Source organism: Cyprinus carpio, chromosome B19 (assembly GCF_018340385.1).
Source record: "Cyprinus carpio isolate SPL01 chromosome B19, ASM1834038v1, whole genome shotgun sequence".
Classification (NCBI taxonomy): Eukaryota; Metazoa; Chordata; class Actinopteri; order Cypriniformes; family Cyprinidae; genus Cyprinus; species Cyprinus carpio.
The window spans coordinates 6,272,241-6,291,151 of NC_056615.1; the positions used below are offsets into that span (position 1 = coordinate 6,272,241).

The 18,911-nt window shown below is 38.1% G+C and overlaps 1 protein-coding gene across 1 annotated transcript in view; it reads left to right on the forward strand.

The window, feature by feature from the left end:
• Positions 1 to 1,715: 1,715 nt before the first annotated feature.
• The window catches only part of LOC109085447 (atrial natriuretic peptide receptor 1-like), a 1,054,061-nt gene continuing 1,036,865 nt past the window's right edge, over positions 1,716 to 18,911 (forward strand). Inside the window, exons 1-4 of the mRNA XM_042745442.1 lie at positions 1,716 to 1,797; positions 1,922 to 2,078; positions 7,945 to 8,014; positions 9,064 to 9,199. Coding sequence (XP_042601376.1) covers positions 1,716 to 1,797; positions 1,922 to 2,078; positions 7,945 to 8,014; positions 9,064 to 9,199 — 445 coding nt within the window. The remainder of the gene's footprint in view (positions 1,798 to 1,921; positions 2,079 to 7,944; positions 8,015 to 9,063; positions 9,200 to 18,911) is intronic.

Here is an 18,911-nt window from a genome sequence, read left to right on the forward strand (position 1 = left end):
GATGCACTGCCTCCTCATTCTCACCCATGACACCCCTATTCCCAGGGGCCAAGAGGTTTGCAGTGAATGGAGATGCAATGCCTCTCCACGCGTGGCTGGTCCAGGGGTTCCTCCGGGAACACTGGGAGTTTTGCTCTGATGACTCAGAACGCGATGCTTTCTGGGCCATCCAACATGACTCCCCATCGCTGCACCACTGCAGGTACATTGACTGTCCCTTTGGTGGCACTCGTACAGAGTTTGGGGTGTGGCTTGTGCTGCCCAACCTGTCCCGTTGGCTCATTCAGATGGTTCGACTCGGCTATGCGATTCAGTTTGCCCGGCGACCCTCCCAAGTTTAATGGTGTTCTCGAGACTTCGGTGGCAGTCCGGGACACCTCTGTCTTGCATGAGGAGATTGCTTTCCTGTTGGCGATGGATGCAATCGAGCCGGTCCCTCCATCGAGATGAGGAAGGGGTTTTTACAGCCCTTACTTCATCGTACCTAAGAAAAGCGGTGGCCTTCGACCTATCTTAGATCTGCGAGTTTTGAATCGGGCCCTGCACAAGCTCTCGGGTTCAAGATGTTAATGCAGAAACGTATTATCAAATGCGTTCAAGCCCAGGATTGGTTTGCAGCGATCGACCTGAAGGACACGTACTTTCATGTCTTGATCCTCCCTCGCCACAGACCGTTTCTGCGATTTGCGTTCAAGGGTCAGGCATGGCAGTACAAGGTCCTCCACTTCGGGCTCTCCCTGTCCCCCCCGTGTCTTTACGAAGGTGCAGAGAATTTTTTTATCTCGGTATGGAGTTAGACTCGGGTGAGTTTGGCAGGCGCATCTCACCAGCGAGCATGCCCAGTCGGCGCTGATCTGCCTGAGATCCTTCAGAGGCAGGACAGTGGTACCATTTTCAGAGGCTCCCGGGGCATATGGCATCCCGCAGCCACAGTCACACTGCTCTGATTGCTTCATATGAGACCACTTCAGCACTGGTTACACTTCTGAGTCCCGAGATGGGCATGGCGCCACGGTACACATCGTGCCCTTAGAACAAGTGTCCCGGTATGTCGTTGTCACAACAGATGCCTCCAACACAGGCTGGGGCGCTACCTGCACTGGGCAGTAGCTTCAGGGTCCTGGACAGGACCTCAACTGCTTTGGCACATCAACTGCCTTGAGTTGCTAGCAGTGCATCTAACCTTGCGGCAGTTTCTGTGCAAGGTCAGGGAGGATGAGGAACAGGTCCTGTTGGTTGCGCCTTACTGACCCACCCGGACCTGGTTTTCGGAACTTATGCTCCTCGTGACCAGCCCTCTCCTTGGCACAACCTCCATGTGTGGCTTCTGGACGGGATGCAGCAGACCTAAGTGACCTACCACCAGCGGTAGTAGACACTATCATTCAGGCTAGAGCTCCCTCTACGAGGCCTGCCTATGCTTTGAAGTGGAGTCTGTTCACAATTAGTGTTCTTCTAACCAAAGAAGACCCCGGAGATACTCAATAAGAGGGTCGTGCTTTCTTTCCCTGAAAGAAAGGTTGGAGCATAGGCTGTCACCCTCCACCTTGAAAGTGGAGGCCAGTCCCTGGGAAAGCATGACCTGACCGTTAGGTTCCTGAGGGGTGCCAGAAGGTTGAATCCTCCTAGGACACCCCTGATACCCCTCCTGGGATGTCTCTGTTGTCCTGGCTGGACTCCAGAGGGGCCCCTTTGAGACATTTGATTCAGTCAAGATGAAGTTCCTGTCTCTTAAGACAGTGCTCCTGATCATGCTCACTTTCATCAAAAGGGTCGGGGGACCTTCAAGCATTTTCGGTAAGTGAAGAGTGCCTTGTTTTCGGGTGCAGGCCTACTCTCACGTTGCCCTAAGATCCTTGCCTGGATACATGCCCAAGGTTCCCACCACTCCCTGCTGAGACTAAGTGGTGAACCCTGCAAGCACTGCCCCCGGAGGAGGCAGATCCAGCCTTGACTTTGCTTTGTCCCGTAAGAGCACTACGCATATACGTGGACCGCACCCAGAGCTTCAGAAACTCTGAGCAGCTCCTCGTCTGCTTTGGAGGCCAGCAGAAAGAGAAGGCTGTCTCCAAGCAGAGGTTGGCCCACTGAGATAGTGCCAACCCCAAGGCGAGCCGTGCACCCTGTGGATGAAAACCCACTCCACTTGGAGTGTTGGCTCCTCCTGGGCGTAGGCGCACAGCGCCTCTCTGTCAGACATCTGTCGAGCTGCGGGCTGGGCAACAACTAACACCTTCGCGAGGTTTTAAACCTTTGTGTAGAGCCATTTTTTTTTCCCATGTGTTGGGTAACAGATAATGGGTGGGAAGATCTGGCTCAGTGTCACGCTTGCTTGTCCCATTCCCCCTCACACGGGGATGCAAGCACCTTTCTTCTCCCAGTAGAGTTCCCCCCCAGTTGGCGAACCCTGGTTCAGCATCCTTCAGCACCCTCGGCAGTCAGACTTGGCAGAGCAGTCTGACACCAGGCCCAGTACTGGTGTTAGCATGCCCGGAGTCCCGGTCAGCTCCTGTACTGGGCTAGGTGTCCATATGGCTTGATTCCCTACGGGTAATCCCATATGTGTATTCTTCCACGGTAAGGTTTCCCTTTGGTAAACCCGTGTATTCCCTTGACAAACTCTGGCAGTCTCTTCTGGCAGTTGTTCCATCCTTACACTAAGGTAGGACCTGCCTCAGAGAAGACCCATTCTATATGTAGTATACTGCCCCCTGGGTCAGTTCCATATCAGTATCTCTATATGGTCACCTCCCTACGGGTAGGATGTGGTCTCTGTAGTGACCTTTTTCCTTAAGGCTCACTTCCCCATTGTTCGGCGTTTTCCATGGACCCCATATGTCGTTCAACATAACTTGTAGTGACCGACAGATAGGGAACGTCTCGGTTACGTACATAACCCTCGTTCCCTGATGGAGGGAACAGAGACATTATGTCCCCATGCCACAACCTTGAACCATTAGCTGTTGCCGGGACAACGTTCTCGGTCTCCTCAGCGTAAAAACTATTGAGTGGATGCACCTGTCGCCTATTTATATTCATATGCACGGGAAGTGGCTCAGGTATGCAAAATCCACTAGCAAATTTTCATTGGCGTTTTCTGTTAAACTCAGAGATGATTGGCCTCCCAAGTGAGACCCCGTTACGTACGTAACCGAGACGTTGTTCCATCCAGTTTGGTTTTCTTTTACATTTGCATGTCTTACTAGCAGCCATGATAATTATAGTCGGTTTATTAAAAGGCAGTTTAAAATGCATATTCACCAATGTTTTATGGGAAGCATACAGGCTGACAATTAGCTGAACATATAGATATACAGCAGGTCGAATAAATATGTGACCACATCACCATTAACACATCACGCAGAACGGCTGTTACTTCTTGCCCAACTGGTTAAAGGGGTCATATGATGCAATTAAAATTTTTAGAAGAAGATCTCAAAGTCTCAAATCCAAAGAGATATTCTTTATAAAAGTTAAGAGTCAACCACGCCCTCCTAAAACGGCTCGCTCTAACACACACCCACATGTCTGCGTCAAGATGTGGGAAGATTTGCATAACGCCGCCCAAATGTTCACGCAAAGAAAGAAGGTGTAACTAACTATTATTCTTGCTGTTGCCCACCGCCCGCCATGTTGTGGAGTGGCGTCCTGTGTGTTTCGTTGTGAAAGCAAAACTACTTTGTTTGGCCTTCCAAAAAAAGGACACAACTAGAAATCAGTGGTTAAGTTGTATTTACAACACTGTTCCAGAACAGTTCAACCTAAATATTCAGATGTGTGCTCCGCATTTTATGGAGGATACGACTGTTTCCTGAACCAGTAGCCTACAATGCATCTGTGGCACAAAGGCCATAAGTTTCCATAAAGTTGGGCAGTTTCAACTTTGCAAGGACAGTTTGGCGCTTCTGACTCACAGCCTGTAAGTATGTTTTTATATTTAAATAATTTGCCAATGATAATTCAAACACAATTTTGAGGAGTGTAGAGTATCACTTGTTGTTTCTCCGATAACAAATGCAGACATGGTTTTTTGTTTACTCAGCGTGATATGCAACACAACACTTAAAAAGACAGTATAAGTCATTATAATCAGTAGTTATGTTCCCACTGGATGCAACAAATGTTTGTAATGGGTTTTATTGGTTTTGTCTCGTCTAGTGATGTCCAGATTGCGAACGAATTGTCCTATTTAACCAGATCTTCTTAGTGAACCGGTCAAACCAGTTTCATCAAATCGAACTGAATCGTTTGAAACAGTTCACGTCTCCAGTATGCACTAATCCACAAATTACTTTATTAAGTTATTCGGTTTATAAACGTGCCTGACACTCCCTCTGACGCAAAATAAACCAATATCCCAAGTTATTCAGTTACTCCTAACAGTACATTGACTGAACTGCTAAAAGAGAACCAATGAAGTGATGTTCACGAGCAGAGCAGCTGGACTGAGTCTTGTCGTGCCTGGAGACGGCATCACAGTGTTAAGGGGTGTAACATTTCCGTCACACGCTTGAGGCATTCGGCCAATCATAATGCACTGGATAGCTGGCCAATCAGAGTGCACCTCGCTTTATTAGAACGATGAGCTTTGTAAAAATCAACGCATTTCAGAAAGGCGGGGCATAGCCGAGAAACAATAATGTACATAATATACTGTAGCATTACACCAAATACACAAAATAATGTTCTTTTTAGCAACATCATGTGACCCCTTTAATGAAAACAAGGATATATTAAAGGAAAATCTGGGATTGGAATAACTGCCAAAACCAAAGGTGATACAGTACCTTTTTAGAATTATCGTCTAATGTTTCTAAAATGTTTACGTTCCGAGGCAGATTGCTTGCAACAGCCATTTTAGGATAGTTTGTGGTTTTGTCTTAGTGCAGTTGTGTTCAATACTTATTTTACACGCTGTATATTATATTGTTTAATTAGTGACACTTAGCCTCTCAATTTTAAAACCTTTATTTGAATATGGCAACATAATATCACGCTCTACAATATTTCTATGAATAAATCTCTGACAGAGACTCCTCCCCTATCAGCCAAAACCTGTGTGCATAGTTAGTAAGCATGCTGACATCAACCATAGAAACGAAGGTCAGCCCCGCCCTTACCCTTACTAGCTTTAGACTTGTCTCTATTCCTTAGTAAATTTTTGTCTCAGCATCTTTGTGAATAGGTTTTAAGAGAAAACTCTTAGCTAAAAACTTTTACTGCTATTTAGGAGAACTCTTAGTGGTAATAAATTGTTTTGTGAATACGGGCCCAGATATTTCCAAAGTGTTTACTGGTTCTTTACATGGATTCAAGAAAAAAAAAAAAGCCCCATCATCAGTAGTCATGGAGCTGTTTATGCTTCTAATGTTGTTTATAATTCTGATTTTGGTACAGCACTTTTAGAGAAAAACAGTTGTGAATTGAAGTCTTCAAGGTACAAAAAAATACATCTGTTAGCATATTGACATAGGCGTAACTAAATTATTACATTAGCAATCACTAATATTGGCCACTCATAACTCCCTAAAATAAATAAATAAAAAATATATGATTTTGTAGGTATTATACAAAACAAAAACATTTTATATCTGATAAAACTAAATAATTATTGTTAAACATGTTATAAACATCTGTTTGAACAGATATTTGCAAATTTTACAGTTAAGATTAGTCTAAACCTTTTGTTGTGTAAAAGCTCATATTACTTTTATGTCTTATGGTTTTATATTTCATAGAAAATTAAAAAACATCCTGACATACTTCAAAATCTTTTATTTGATTATACATTTATTCAGGAATTGTAGTTTGGAAAAAGTCTAACTAATAAAATGTGTAAAAGTTATGTTACACTAACACAATAACAACAGATGCAAGTAATAAAACACATACTCATGTAAATGATCTCCTCCACTGGATCAAGCCGCACGTCGCATTGTGTTCTTCTTCTGAGGTGAATTCTGGCTTATTCCTCTCAGCACGACTTCTTCCAGAAACAAAAAGTAGCCGAGATGATCTTCATGTTTGTTAACAGAGGTGATGTGGGTATTTATATGTTTTCACATCTCACGTGGCTGATTATAATATGAAGAGTATGCTGTTCGTGGGGACATGATCACATTAAAGATAATGAGCTCAGACAGAAAAAGACTGGACTTCAGGTTGGTTTCATACAGATTGCTTTATCATAGAATATTTGTTTTTTAATATGACTTACTTTATTTAAAAGTAGACAAGTCAAGTTTTCCCTAAATATATCTCTCATGTCTGTGTGTCAAGTATTCTTGAAACTGAAACTGAGTATGAAACTGAGTTTCAATTCATTTTAGTGACACATTTCAAAGAGATATTCACGGAGGCCAAGAAGGCTGAAAGCGCACCCTGTTTATTTTCGTTATTTTACAAATAGACCATTTACAGATTTCAAATGACATATTACTCTTATGTGTATGATGAAAAAATGACAGAGCATTAAGTTTTTTCTGCTGTTATCAAATAAAAATGCAAGTGCTCTCATCGGCACCTTTGCGGACCCCAGGTGGTTAAACTAAAACTATTAAAATAATTTTTAGCAATTGAAATAAAGCGGAAATTAATTAAAATGAATTAGTATTTGATGAAAAACTTTGAATGTTGCCTAACTGAAAGTCATACAATTTAAAGTACAAGTAAAGTTGTTTCTTAAAGTTGTCCTCAAATCTGATTGGTTGAGAAGTGTTTGATATTCTAGTGATAACAGAACTCCAACCGTTTCACTGGTTGCAGTATTTCTTACAGCAAGTGTCATGATGGATGCCCAAATCCAAAAAAGATGTAATTATATTTTAATTACAAAATATAATTTTTAAAAAAGAATACTGTTTTTAAGCATTTGTATTGAAAGAGACTGTAACAGGGTTGTGAACGAGGAAGTTATTTTTAATTTCACATTGTTTTACATTATAAGTATTAATACAAATTGTAATATAAAATAAGTTGCATAAAATAAAAAAAATCACTGCTTTACAGGGCAGAAAGTTCAGATTGTAGCAGTTAACTATTGTATCATGTTCTTATTCAAACAAATAGAGTGGTGATAAATGACAGACTAGCAGGCCCACAGTTTGAATAATCGCACATCCGTCTGAGCTTTCTGAACAGTCTCTCATGCACATGTTCACATACCAACATCACAGCAGCTGAAATATGTACATGTTTTACTCAGTGAAACCCACATCCCCAAAGACTGCTGGAAAACAGTAGTACAGAAACTGATTCAGTTCTCTCACAAGATTCTCACACATGTGGGGTGGTTGTAATCATGGCTGAATGTCATGTAGGGGTAATAAAGCATGCCATAGTGTAATTTAGTGTCCTTGGTTGTGCCGCTCTCTCTCTTGTGTGTGTGTGTTTGTCTTCTCAGGGTTATGGGAAGTTGGTGCACATTTTGTTGATATGTAACAGAGGTTGGGCTCACATGGATGCAAGGTTTGAATCTAGTCTTGTGTTGTTTACCAGTACTAAAACATAGCTGTACTAAAAATATAATGTGATATAAATTAAAAAACCATAATTTTGCAAATTTCATCACCTAATGGCCCCTAATGTGACATGACATGACTTCTAGTGTTTTTATATTCAGCTATAAATAATACAGCCATAAATAACAACACTAACCGAAAACGTCCTGCATTGTTACGATTGTTTTGAAAAATTTTTTTTTTTTTTAAATTTTGTCAGGGTTAGTGATGTAGAAAATGGTGCGTGGTTCACAGAAAATGTGCTTTATAAGCTCTAAAAAACAGCCAATATGTTAATAATAGGCATGCTACTTAAGCAATTTCTAACCGCTATTACCATATCTCTGGCGCCCTTCCGTTATAGCGTCCATCATAGTGCATCCGTCTCCTGTATTGAGGCTTCAAACCATGGTATCCCAAAGTGTTCTCTCTATAATTTGTACAGCTGTTTCCTCATGGGGACCAAAAATGTGCCCAAAAGGTCAAAATTTACTGGTAAATTAGGTCCCCATACTGTAGGGAATCACAGTACCACACACACCACTTTATCAGTAAATAATGAATGAGTTCAAACCTGGATTGTTTTTTTTTTTTTTTAAATGGAAGTAATTTGTCTTAATATTTTGTTATTTGTTTAAGATTGACACTACAGTTTGAGAATTAAAGATTGTTTTGTTGTTGTTGGTGTTGTTGTATTTGTTATTATTATTTTATAACTGCATGCATACAGTATATACACTACTTTTCAAAAGTTTGGAGTTGGTAAGATTTTCATTTTTTAGAAAAAAAAAATGTCTATTTGTATTTTTTTTATCAAAAACGTACAGTAAACCAGTAAGATTGTGAAATATTATTACAATTTTAACTAACTCCTCGATTGTGTCTTTTTTGATACTGCGTATTTTTAAAATGTAATTTATTTCTGTGATTATGATTGTTTACTAACTCAAGTAAAGAGAAAGAAATTAAATGGCAATACATTGATATAGTTTTGACATTTTATTCAGCAAATTCGATCTCTCAGGTCTTTATCACATCTGCTGTTTCACACTGCCTATGTTAGCACTAATTAACAGGTTACAGCAATCACACAGCGAAGCGTGAGCCGTGCAGTACTGCACAGCAGATGTGCATAAGACAGGCGCTGAGCTTAACAAAAAAACTATGTATGAAATATGCCGAAAGCAAGTTTAAAATAGTTTTTCACTGACTTAACTCCTTATCGCCATATTAAAATTTATTTTGATTACCAAACAAATACTCCATGTGTTAAAATGAACAAGAGCAAGAGAAACAGAATGTATTTCAACATATTTAGGAGGATTGTGTGATATTAAACAGTGAAGCAGAGCAGTATTAGGAACCCAGATCTTTTTTCTCAGCACACAGTCTCGTGTGGGTCATCGAATAACAGTCTTGCAATGCTGTCAAGTTTTCTTCAAAAATACTTTCACTATGTTCTCTAGAGAAGACCCTGGTAATCTAATAAAATTAATGGAATTTGAACCCCAGTTATTTAGAGATTTAATTCTAGGATGTAATTTGTGCGCTTCCTCTCTTCCAGATGAATCTGATTTCTGGCTCATTCCACGATGGAGTCATGCTGTATTGTCATGCCCTAAATGAGACTCTGGATCGGTCGGGTGCGAGGCCCCCAGGGGACGTTATCAATAAGAGGATGTGGAATCGCACATACCATGGTCAGTTCTGCTTAAAGTCACCTATAGCCTCACATAGCCAGATATTTATGCTAAGTGACAAAAGGTCTGCAGCTTATTCTGAACAGGAAAAAACCATTTCAACCAACTTCATTCACACTCTATGAGTACATTGTTTTGCTTTTTGCATTTAGTTTTGGTTTTATATGGTTTTGTTTTGCTCTGATTTGCTTTGATTTCCTTTTGTTTGTTTGTTTTTTTTGCTTTGATTTGCTTTGCATTTTTGTCTTTATGTTTTGCTTAATTTCGTTTTGACTTGTTTTTGTTTGTTTGTTTTGCTTTGTTTTTCTTTGCTGTGATTTTCTTTGTGTTTGTTTCGCTTTTCTTTGCTTTGCTTTGTTTTTCCTTTTGTTTGTTCTTTGCTTTTTGTTTTGTTTGTTATTTGTTTTTTTTGTGCTTTGTTTGTTTAATAATGTATAGTTTTTTGTCTCTTTTAGATCTAGTTAAGTGTCTATTAATGAATGTCTTTCAAAGATTTCATGCCACCAACCTGGCTGTTAACTTTGGAGGTATTTACTTGTGTTTTTACTGATCATATACTGTAGCTAAAACGGGCAAACACATGCAAAAACATTACTTTTCTAGAATGGAACTATGCCCACATACAGATGTTTGTTAATTTCTGGGAACACTTATTGCCATGTAGAGTGAAGAGAGTGTTCAAAAGAAAATAACATTGCCTTGTATGATATTAGCATTTGCATTTAGCACAGGAAGGGTAGATCCAATTAATATCTGTTCTGAGGAGACATGCTTATATGTAAATAAGCGTAAAATTCAATGTGCATAAAGTAACTAATCCCAGTGATATTTAATCCTCAGATTAAATCTAATGTATTTACTTCCCCAAAAGTGCTCATTTTATCAACCCAGTACCTACAACTTTTTTTTCCAGGTGGACTAATAAGAAGCCTGTACCCAGTGTACTCTCACACCTGTAATTTGCATAATGTCAACCAAATCAGATTAGAGCTTGCCACATTGAGTCCTTTCTTGTTTTTGTTCTGTGAGCAGTATGAACAGACAGTCAGTGAATGGACTGTGGGCGACCTACAGGCATAATGCCTGTGGCAGAGACTAGAAGTCACCTAGACAGCTTGTCCACACATTCACTCATTTGTATAAAACACAGCTCTCTATAATATTACAGTTGTAATTAGTAATAATACATCTTACGTGTATAATTCTGCTGTTAGAGTGCAGGTGCAACAGCTCATGATTCATAGCATAACTGCTGAATGGAAACTCCATTACTTATGGTTCAGCGAGGCACTGTGCAGAATAGATCAGCACATGTATAGTAAGTTTGTTTGGACATTTATTTTGAATGATACTCAGCTGAACTGCTCATTAAATGTCTTATGAATGCATCTTTTTTCGGTTCCTACCACTTGAGTCAGTACTCAGTGCGGCCACTTTGATCAACTTTGAGATTATTAGGGCCTCAGATTGAGCTGCATGGAGACGTTCTGCTCCTCCAGGTGTCTTTATCTTTAGATCGCAGGTGTCTTATTCAGTTCCAAAATGAGATTTCTGGCAAAGAGTGAGTTTGTTTAAAAAAAGCAAACAGGACACTAATGGGGGAAAAGAAAAGCCTGTCGTTTCTCCAGTTCTACAGGCAGTGTCCTTTTCCGTCTTCTCTCTCTTTCTGTCTTTTGTCTGCCTGAGCTCATTAATAAGCTGTGTTTAGTTTGCTTTGCAGCTTGTGTTCAATATCCCCTTAAGGGTTCAACCAGCACCAGTCTAAGTACAGCACACATTGCCAATTGGCAATCTTACCCGTCTTTACAACAAGGTCCAACACCCACAATCAAGTCACACTCAAATCACAGAGCTGTACGTCTCAATGATTAGGAAAGGCATTTAGAAAGGAAATAGGCTTTAGAGAAAAACTGTGGCTCAGTTTAGACCCTTATAGTCGGTTTTTGTGAGTTCTATGGGTTTAGGTCTTATATAACTTGTTAGCTTGCAATCACATTCTTTTGCTGTTGTGTGTGATAAAGGGATTCATAACAAATATGATCCCACACATACACAAGAACCTCTGTGTGTATTTGTATGCATGGATGTGTAAGTGTGTGTTTGTGTTTGTATCTGTATGTGTTTGTTTCAGAAAATGAAAATCTAAATGAACAAATGAAAGAAAAGAAATGAAAGAACAAATAAACAATAAGAAATAGCAAACTTGGAGTTCTTTAAATCCTTGTCCATGCCACTGTCTGGCAGAGTTCTGCTCCACATCTGAAGATGTTCATATCGAGGTCTTTAGGAAAATTACAAAATTACAGGCAGGTGTGTTGGATTAGAGTCAGAAATCTAAAACTCAGCAGGACAGCAGCTCCCCAGGGCCTGAGCTGAATAGCTCTCTTATAAACAAACAAATGAAAGAAGAAAAGAGCTAATGTGTATACAAGAAGAGCAAACAAAAAAAAGTTTGATGTTTAGAAAACCTTTATTTAAAAAATAACAATTACATTAATCAATACTTGTTCTTGGCTACAGCAGTTCAGTTTCACAGTTTCTGTGGGATGACGTGTGTTGTAGTGAAAGCTTCACCCATGCTTGGGGCTCCTGTCCACAAAATATCTAATCTTGGCTCATGAACCATAGGTTCCACCAACAACCAGAAGGTTTTTTTTTTTTTCCCCTAAACCAAAATTTTGATCTGGATAAAACAAAGAAAGAGCAAACAAATGAAAATAAAAAAAAAACACGCCAATGCTAAAACAAACAAAATAACAAACAAATGTAGTAAATACTCAGTAAGAAAAAACAAATGAAATCAAAAATAAGAACTATGCAAAAGCCAACCACAGAAACAAACAAAAGTATAAATCGCAGAAATAAGAACTAACAAAAAAACAAACAAAAAATAAAAAAAAAAAAAAACAAAAAACAAATAAAGAGTGAACAAATATCAGAAAGAACAAACAAATGAATCTAAATAAGAACTAATGCAAAAACAAACAAAGAGTGAACAAATATCAGAAAGAACAAACAAATGAAAGGAAAATAATAACTAATGCAAAAACGAATGAACGAATATCAGAAATAACAAACAAATGAAAGGAACATAAGAACTAATGCAAAAACAAACAAAGAATGAACAAATGTCAGAAAGAACAAACAAATCAAAGGAACACGAGAACTAATGCAAAAACAAACAAAAGAATGAACAAGAATATAAGTATCAGAAAGAGCAAACAAATCAATTGAAAATAAGAACTAATGCAAAAACAAACAAATATCAGAAAGAGCAAACAAATGAAAGGAAAAAAGAACTAATGCAAAAACAAAAGGGCAAATGACATGAACAAATATTAGGAAAAAATCATGGAAGGAATGTAGTGCACAAATAGATGACAAAATAAAGCAAAAACAAAGAACTAAGAAAAAAACTGAAAAAAACCCAACTGAAAGAAACAAATGAACAAAAGATATTTGTACTGAAGGATATGCTGTATCAGTCATAAGCTATAAACACATGGTAATTCTTTTCTGGTGCTTACAGTTTTTTTTATTTAAAAAAGCAGTCACAACAACACAAAAACCACTAAAAAGACTGAATCTGTGGATGTAATGACTATTCCTGTTCGCTCAAACAAAAAAACAGTGGGCTTCTCTGCTGCTGTGAGAATCATTATTGCATATTAAATCACTGATATGCGATTGAGGGAAATCCAGAAGTTCACAGCAGAATCACCTCATACTTCTGTAATGCCAGAATCCTATTTAAATTGTTTGTGACTGGATGATCCCCCTCCGCTGTTTGTTTGGACTAAATAGGTCCCCAGTTTAAACGCAAATGCCATCAAGCTCCTCAAATTGCCTGTTCTTCTTTTCCCTGTTCCAACACTCCTGACACCCCTCGCCTTTCTGCTCCATCTCCTTCTCCACCTGTCCATTTATCCGCCTGAAATCCCCATTATCTTCTCTCTCTCCGATGACCCGCTATGCATAAATCCAATCTCATGATATTTACCACAGACAAATTCAATCGCCAGGCCTCTCTCTCTACTACATATCCATTCATGAAGCACAGCAACACCCAACAGACCAATAACTCCTTCAGGGCACAGCTAAACACAAAATGAGTGTGACTTGTATTGAGAACCCTTGAGAGAACTCTGTGGATGTGGAAATTAATTTTGTGGATCAAATTTATTTTAAAGAAAGGTCCTCACTTACACAGATGTTGCAGGAAAACCTACAATAGGAATCTGAATATCAGCGGTTTGGAAAGAAAAAAAATCACTTACAGCACCTCTAGTTATCATCAAAGCACAAAAAGTTTGAAGTATCACACACAGGCGACAACACTTTAATTTGTACAAACATAAATGAAAAGGGCATCAGAGAATGTTGAAAACAAGTTGGCAGCAAAAACATTTTGTGACATTTTTATGTAAATTTAACAATTGCTATAAATAGTTTATACAATATATTTTTACAGCTGTTAATTTAAAGGGCTAGTTCACCCAAAAATGAAACCTCTGTCATCATTTACTCACCCACATGTCATGTCAAACCCGTAAGACTTTGGTTAAACACAAATTGCGATATTTTTAATGAAATCACTTTTGAGAGTCCAGGTAACCAAACCTTAGAAAGATCCAAAAGATCATAAAGGCGCACTAAAATAAATAAATAAAAAAATGAAGCATGTGCCTCTGTCACGAGCCTAAAAACAAATGTCTTTGGTTGTAAGACATCACGCTTGAACATCTGAGCTTCTGCGTTTACCATATTTGATGAGCTCTAGGTATGTGTGTTTATATGTAGTTTATAAAAGAGTGTCCCTCAGAAGGCTATCATTAGATGTGGAGGTCCTTTATTAGAATTAAAATCGAAAACCCTGTGCAATCTTGATTAAATAAATCAGTCGATTGACAGCAACCAGTCTTTTTTATTTCTGCTAAAGAATCTTAGTAGAAACATCTGCGATGAAGCTGTTATGAATGCATGCATTTCCTAAGTACTTTTTATTTTCATCACCCACTCGCTCTCATCCAATCAATGCTGTCCTCTTTCTGCATTTCCTTGTTTTTGTCCTTCATCATCTGAGGTGTATTAATACAGGTGTGTGTGAGCAGGACAGAATGTCTGTCTATAAAAACAAATCTGTTTTTTTTTTTCTGAAACAACTGCATCCTCTTCGCAAAGGTTGTCATCTGCAGACCCATCTTTTCTACCCATCCTGCCCTGCTCTGCCTGTTTTATTCCTCCCTCTCGTTCACACTTTCCTCTCACACTGCTTTTCTTGACCTCTGTCTTCTCTCTTACTTTTCCACAGTCCTGTCAACCTCCTCAGCCAATTTTATGTTTTCGCTCCATGTTTCACAATCTCATCCTGTGTCTTCCATCATGTGTTTCATTCTGTCCCCTGCATTATTCTCAAGCTTTCTTCTTCCCGTTAGGTTCCAGATGTTTCATCCACATGGATGTCTCACGCACTCAGTGTGTCTCTTTTTGGTCTCCATGCAACATCAGTTTTGTGCTTCACATGACTGACTGCCTGGAGGAAATCTTTGAGTTTAGAAGTCGGGGTCTGGTGTAGACTCTAAATCACAAAGAATTTGAAAGACACCTTTATCCGTTTCAACACTGACAAAAATTGCAGTTTTGAAATCCCTTTAACCAACTCTGTGGAAGGCCGTTTCTGCCACTGAATAAAAAATAAAAAAAAGGTTTTTTATCTTTTTATCTCACAATTTTTGAGGGGTTTTTTTCTTCTTGCAATTGTGATTTTCATATAACAGAGTTTTCTGACTTTTTTCACATATTTCTTATGTATTTTTTCGCGTAATATGAACTCACCAGTTGCAAAATTATAAAGTCAGTATTGTGTGATATAAACTTGTAATTGTAATTGTGAGATATTTAATCTCGCAATTCTGAGAAATAACCAGTAGCTATAAAACCTTGTGTACATATACTTTTTTCTTTCTTTTTTAAAAAAAATAAAAATAGTTTGTGTATAATTATTCCCAGTGAATCACAACATATATGATTTCTAATGGGGGTAGAGGTGCATTGTGGTGGCAATGAGGTGGGTGGCACAGTGCCATGTGAATGGAAACCAAGTCACCGATGAAATATTTTGTAGCAATGCTTGTTTAAATCAGTGGTTCTCAACCTTTTTTTCCAACGGGCCGCACTATGGTCCAAGTGCAAGTCTCTCGGGCCGCACGCATATCATTTACATATTACGTCACCATACAAACCAACCTGATTTATAATATTATAGCCTAAATATTATGATATTTAATCGATTACATTCATTGAAATAAATATTAATAATTCTACTCCCCATAAATAAAACACCTGATGCTGTCGGGGGAGCTGACCAATTTTGTGAAATTTGGCTCGAAAGGAGTAACAGCACAATGAAGTTGCGATTGTAAGTTGCAGTCTGTAAGACGCGCACGGGAGCATGACTTGACGCGCGACATTGCAGAATGAATGTGCGTTCACAAAATGTAGCCTATGTTGATCCAAATATGGAAAGCACTTTCGAATTTAATAGTATGAGGTTCTCTCCGGAGATGTTTTGCCACATTTCTGCAATTAAGGATGATTGCTGCATAGTATGGTTTCTACTATTGCCTGAAATTCTTCAAGTGAGTTACGGCGCAAACCGAAAATCCAGCACTCTCCTTCACTGCTGATACTGTGACTATTCTTGTTTGTATGTGTTCATTTGCTGGCATTTCCACACTTCTTTTTAACTCCCTTAAAAACAAATTTGTCAATTCTGATGCTCAATTTTACCGAACTAATGGCTGTTGATGACTATTTGAATTAAATTCTGCCAAAGTTCGCGCTTGTAGCCTATGTGTTCATAAAATGCGGAACGTTATGTGAGTAGGTCTGCTCATGTCTGAAAATTATATATGAAAAACAAAAGAATTTTACATATAAACATTAGGCTATAGCTTATATTTCTTTAGTACATTTTTAAATGAATGTAAAAACTAAAATGAATTGTAAAACTGAAAGTTATTTTTTTTAATTCTGTTCAGCATGGTGGGCCGCATTTGAATTCGTGACGGGCCGCATGCGGCCCGCGGGCCGCGGGTTGAGAACCGCTGGTTTAAAGCAATCAAAAATACCTTATTTTATTAATGTGAGACAATCTGTACTTGCTTTGTGCTGTAGCTATAACATTATATATGTAAAGTCACAGAACAAGATCACTGCTGATACAAACACCACTGCTGACACTTTAACTTTTTTACTGATAAATGATTACATCACCTAAACATAACATATCCACACAATGTATGTGTGTTGAATTTTTTGAGGAGGCAGTATAAAAAATGTTTTCTAATTACACATTCAGTAAATCACAGATAGTCTAATGAAACATTACTGTAGATTTATTATGTGTGTGTTTATCCCAGGATCATGAGACTGAGTGTCAAAAGGCTGCTCTGACATGAACATATCCACAATTCACCCTCTATAGCTTACTGAGAAGACTTAAAGAGAGTGAAACTCTCAGCATATGTAATTCAAAGCATATGTACTTCATCAGAAGTGAAATTTGCAGTCCTGAAAACCATGTAGCAATTTTTTCAAAATTCACCACAAAGCAACATATGCTTAAAAATCATGATTTTTATAACCAGTAGCACTGAAACCTAATTTATAGACTTTTTATACACCTCTGTAAACAGTTTTGTTTTCTTCTTCTTCTTGTTTTTATTTTGTATTATTTTTTAAGTGTCATGCTCAGCAATGCTGCATGAATCTGATCAAAAGCAGCTTGCAGTAAAACAGTAATACTGTGAAATTATGTTTATTAAATTAATTCATTAATAATTTTGACTTTAACAGTTTATGTAATTAAGTATCATTAATCCAGTCTTCAGTGTCACACGATCCTTCAGAAATCATTTTTAATATGCTGATTTTCTGCTCGAAAACATTTCTGATTATTAATGTTGAAAACAGTTGCTTAATATTCTGGAAACCATGATACAAGTTCTTAAGTATCCTAAGAAGAAAGTTCAAAAGAACAGCATTTTTGATCTAAAATCAGTCACTTTTGCTCGGTTGAATGCATCCTTCTCTGTGCTTTAATGATGCATATTTGTCATTTATTAAGACAAAAGTGTACATTTATACTCCTATCTGACTGTCGTTTGGTGGTTAATGATCGTGGCTGGAAGGCTGTTGGTTCAAACCCCAGCAGGGCTTATACATTAGCGAGGCCCTTAACCCCAGATGACTCCAGGGAGATGGACCGTGTAGTAAAAATATACTGTTGCTTGGATAAGAAGGCATCTGCTAAATGCATAACATTAATAATTCTGTCTTGATTTGTTGATGTTTAACCTACAAGAACACCAAGTCCGATGCCTTGTGTTTAATGTCAGTGACAATTTGATTTCCTCGAGCTTGCACAGTTATTTTACACTATAGTTAATAGGCAGCAGTGCAGAGCTTTTAATAAATGCATCAGTGCACAGCACACTTATCTAATAGTCACATTAATGGCTGTGCGACAGAGTTCCCATAGGGAGGAATGATAACACTGAAGCGGCATTCACTTCCATTACTTTAAGTGCTTTCCGCCGCGCATTCTCGCTGTCCCCTCTGACCTTACATTATTACCCACGAGATCCAGGTCGTAAATCCACTGTGCTACTTGTGACCTGAGCTCAGGTCAGAGGGCAGGAGGTCACTGATGAGATTCTTTTGAGGATCTGTGGCCCTCAGATCAGCATTCGTTTCCATGCGAGAAGATGTGGACTAAATCCTGTCAAAGCAGCGATGGAGGAGACACTTCAGCAGAGAGAGGCTGAGAGATGATGGGATTGAGATTCAGTGGGAAACACTGAACGGAGGGAACTGAGATGCTTTACAGATGACAATTTGCAGTCCGTTTTAGGGTTCTTCACATATATTTAAAGACCCCTTAAACCACTTTCAAGTGTTTGTGTTTGTAATAGATTTTTTTGAAGATGTTCAGTATTGAGAAACTTTTATTTTATTTCTTAAGCAATAATATATTTTGTGGACAGGATTTGAAAAAAATGTTTCAAGGGCTACTGCCTATAAGCAGCTACTCTCCTAATATACTTATAAATTCAAAGTATAATTAATATTTAATACTAAAGTATGTAAATGATAATATGTAAATGATAGCCCATATTTCTCTTGTCCAACATCTTGATTTCTCTTGTTTCTCTGAGCTCAGTCTCCTCTGTACATGTACACTACTATTAAAAGGGTCGGTACTTTTAAAAAAAAAAAAATATGAATCATTTTATTCAGCAAGAACACATTAAATTGATCAAGCATGACCGTAGATGTATTTATAATGTGTCAAAATATTTCTATTTCATATAAATGCTGTTCTTTCAAACTTTCTATTCATCAAAGAGTCCTCAAAAAATGCATCAGTTTCTATAAAAAATGTTAAACTTTATTAATAATAATAATAATAATAATAATAATAATAAATGTTTCTTAAGCAGCAAATCAGCAAGTTAGAATGATTTCTGAAGGATCATGTGACACTGAAGACAGGATGATGCTAAAAATTCAACTTTGCATCACAGGAATAAATTACAATTCAGAATATATTTACTTAGAAAACAATTATCATAATATTTATTATTAATTATTTTTTTCTGTATTTTTTTTATCAAATAAATACAGCCTTGGTAAGCATAAAAGACTTAAA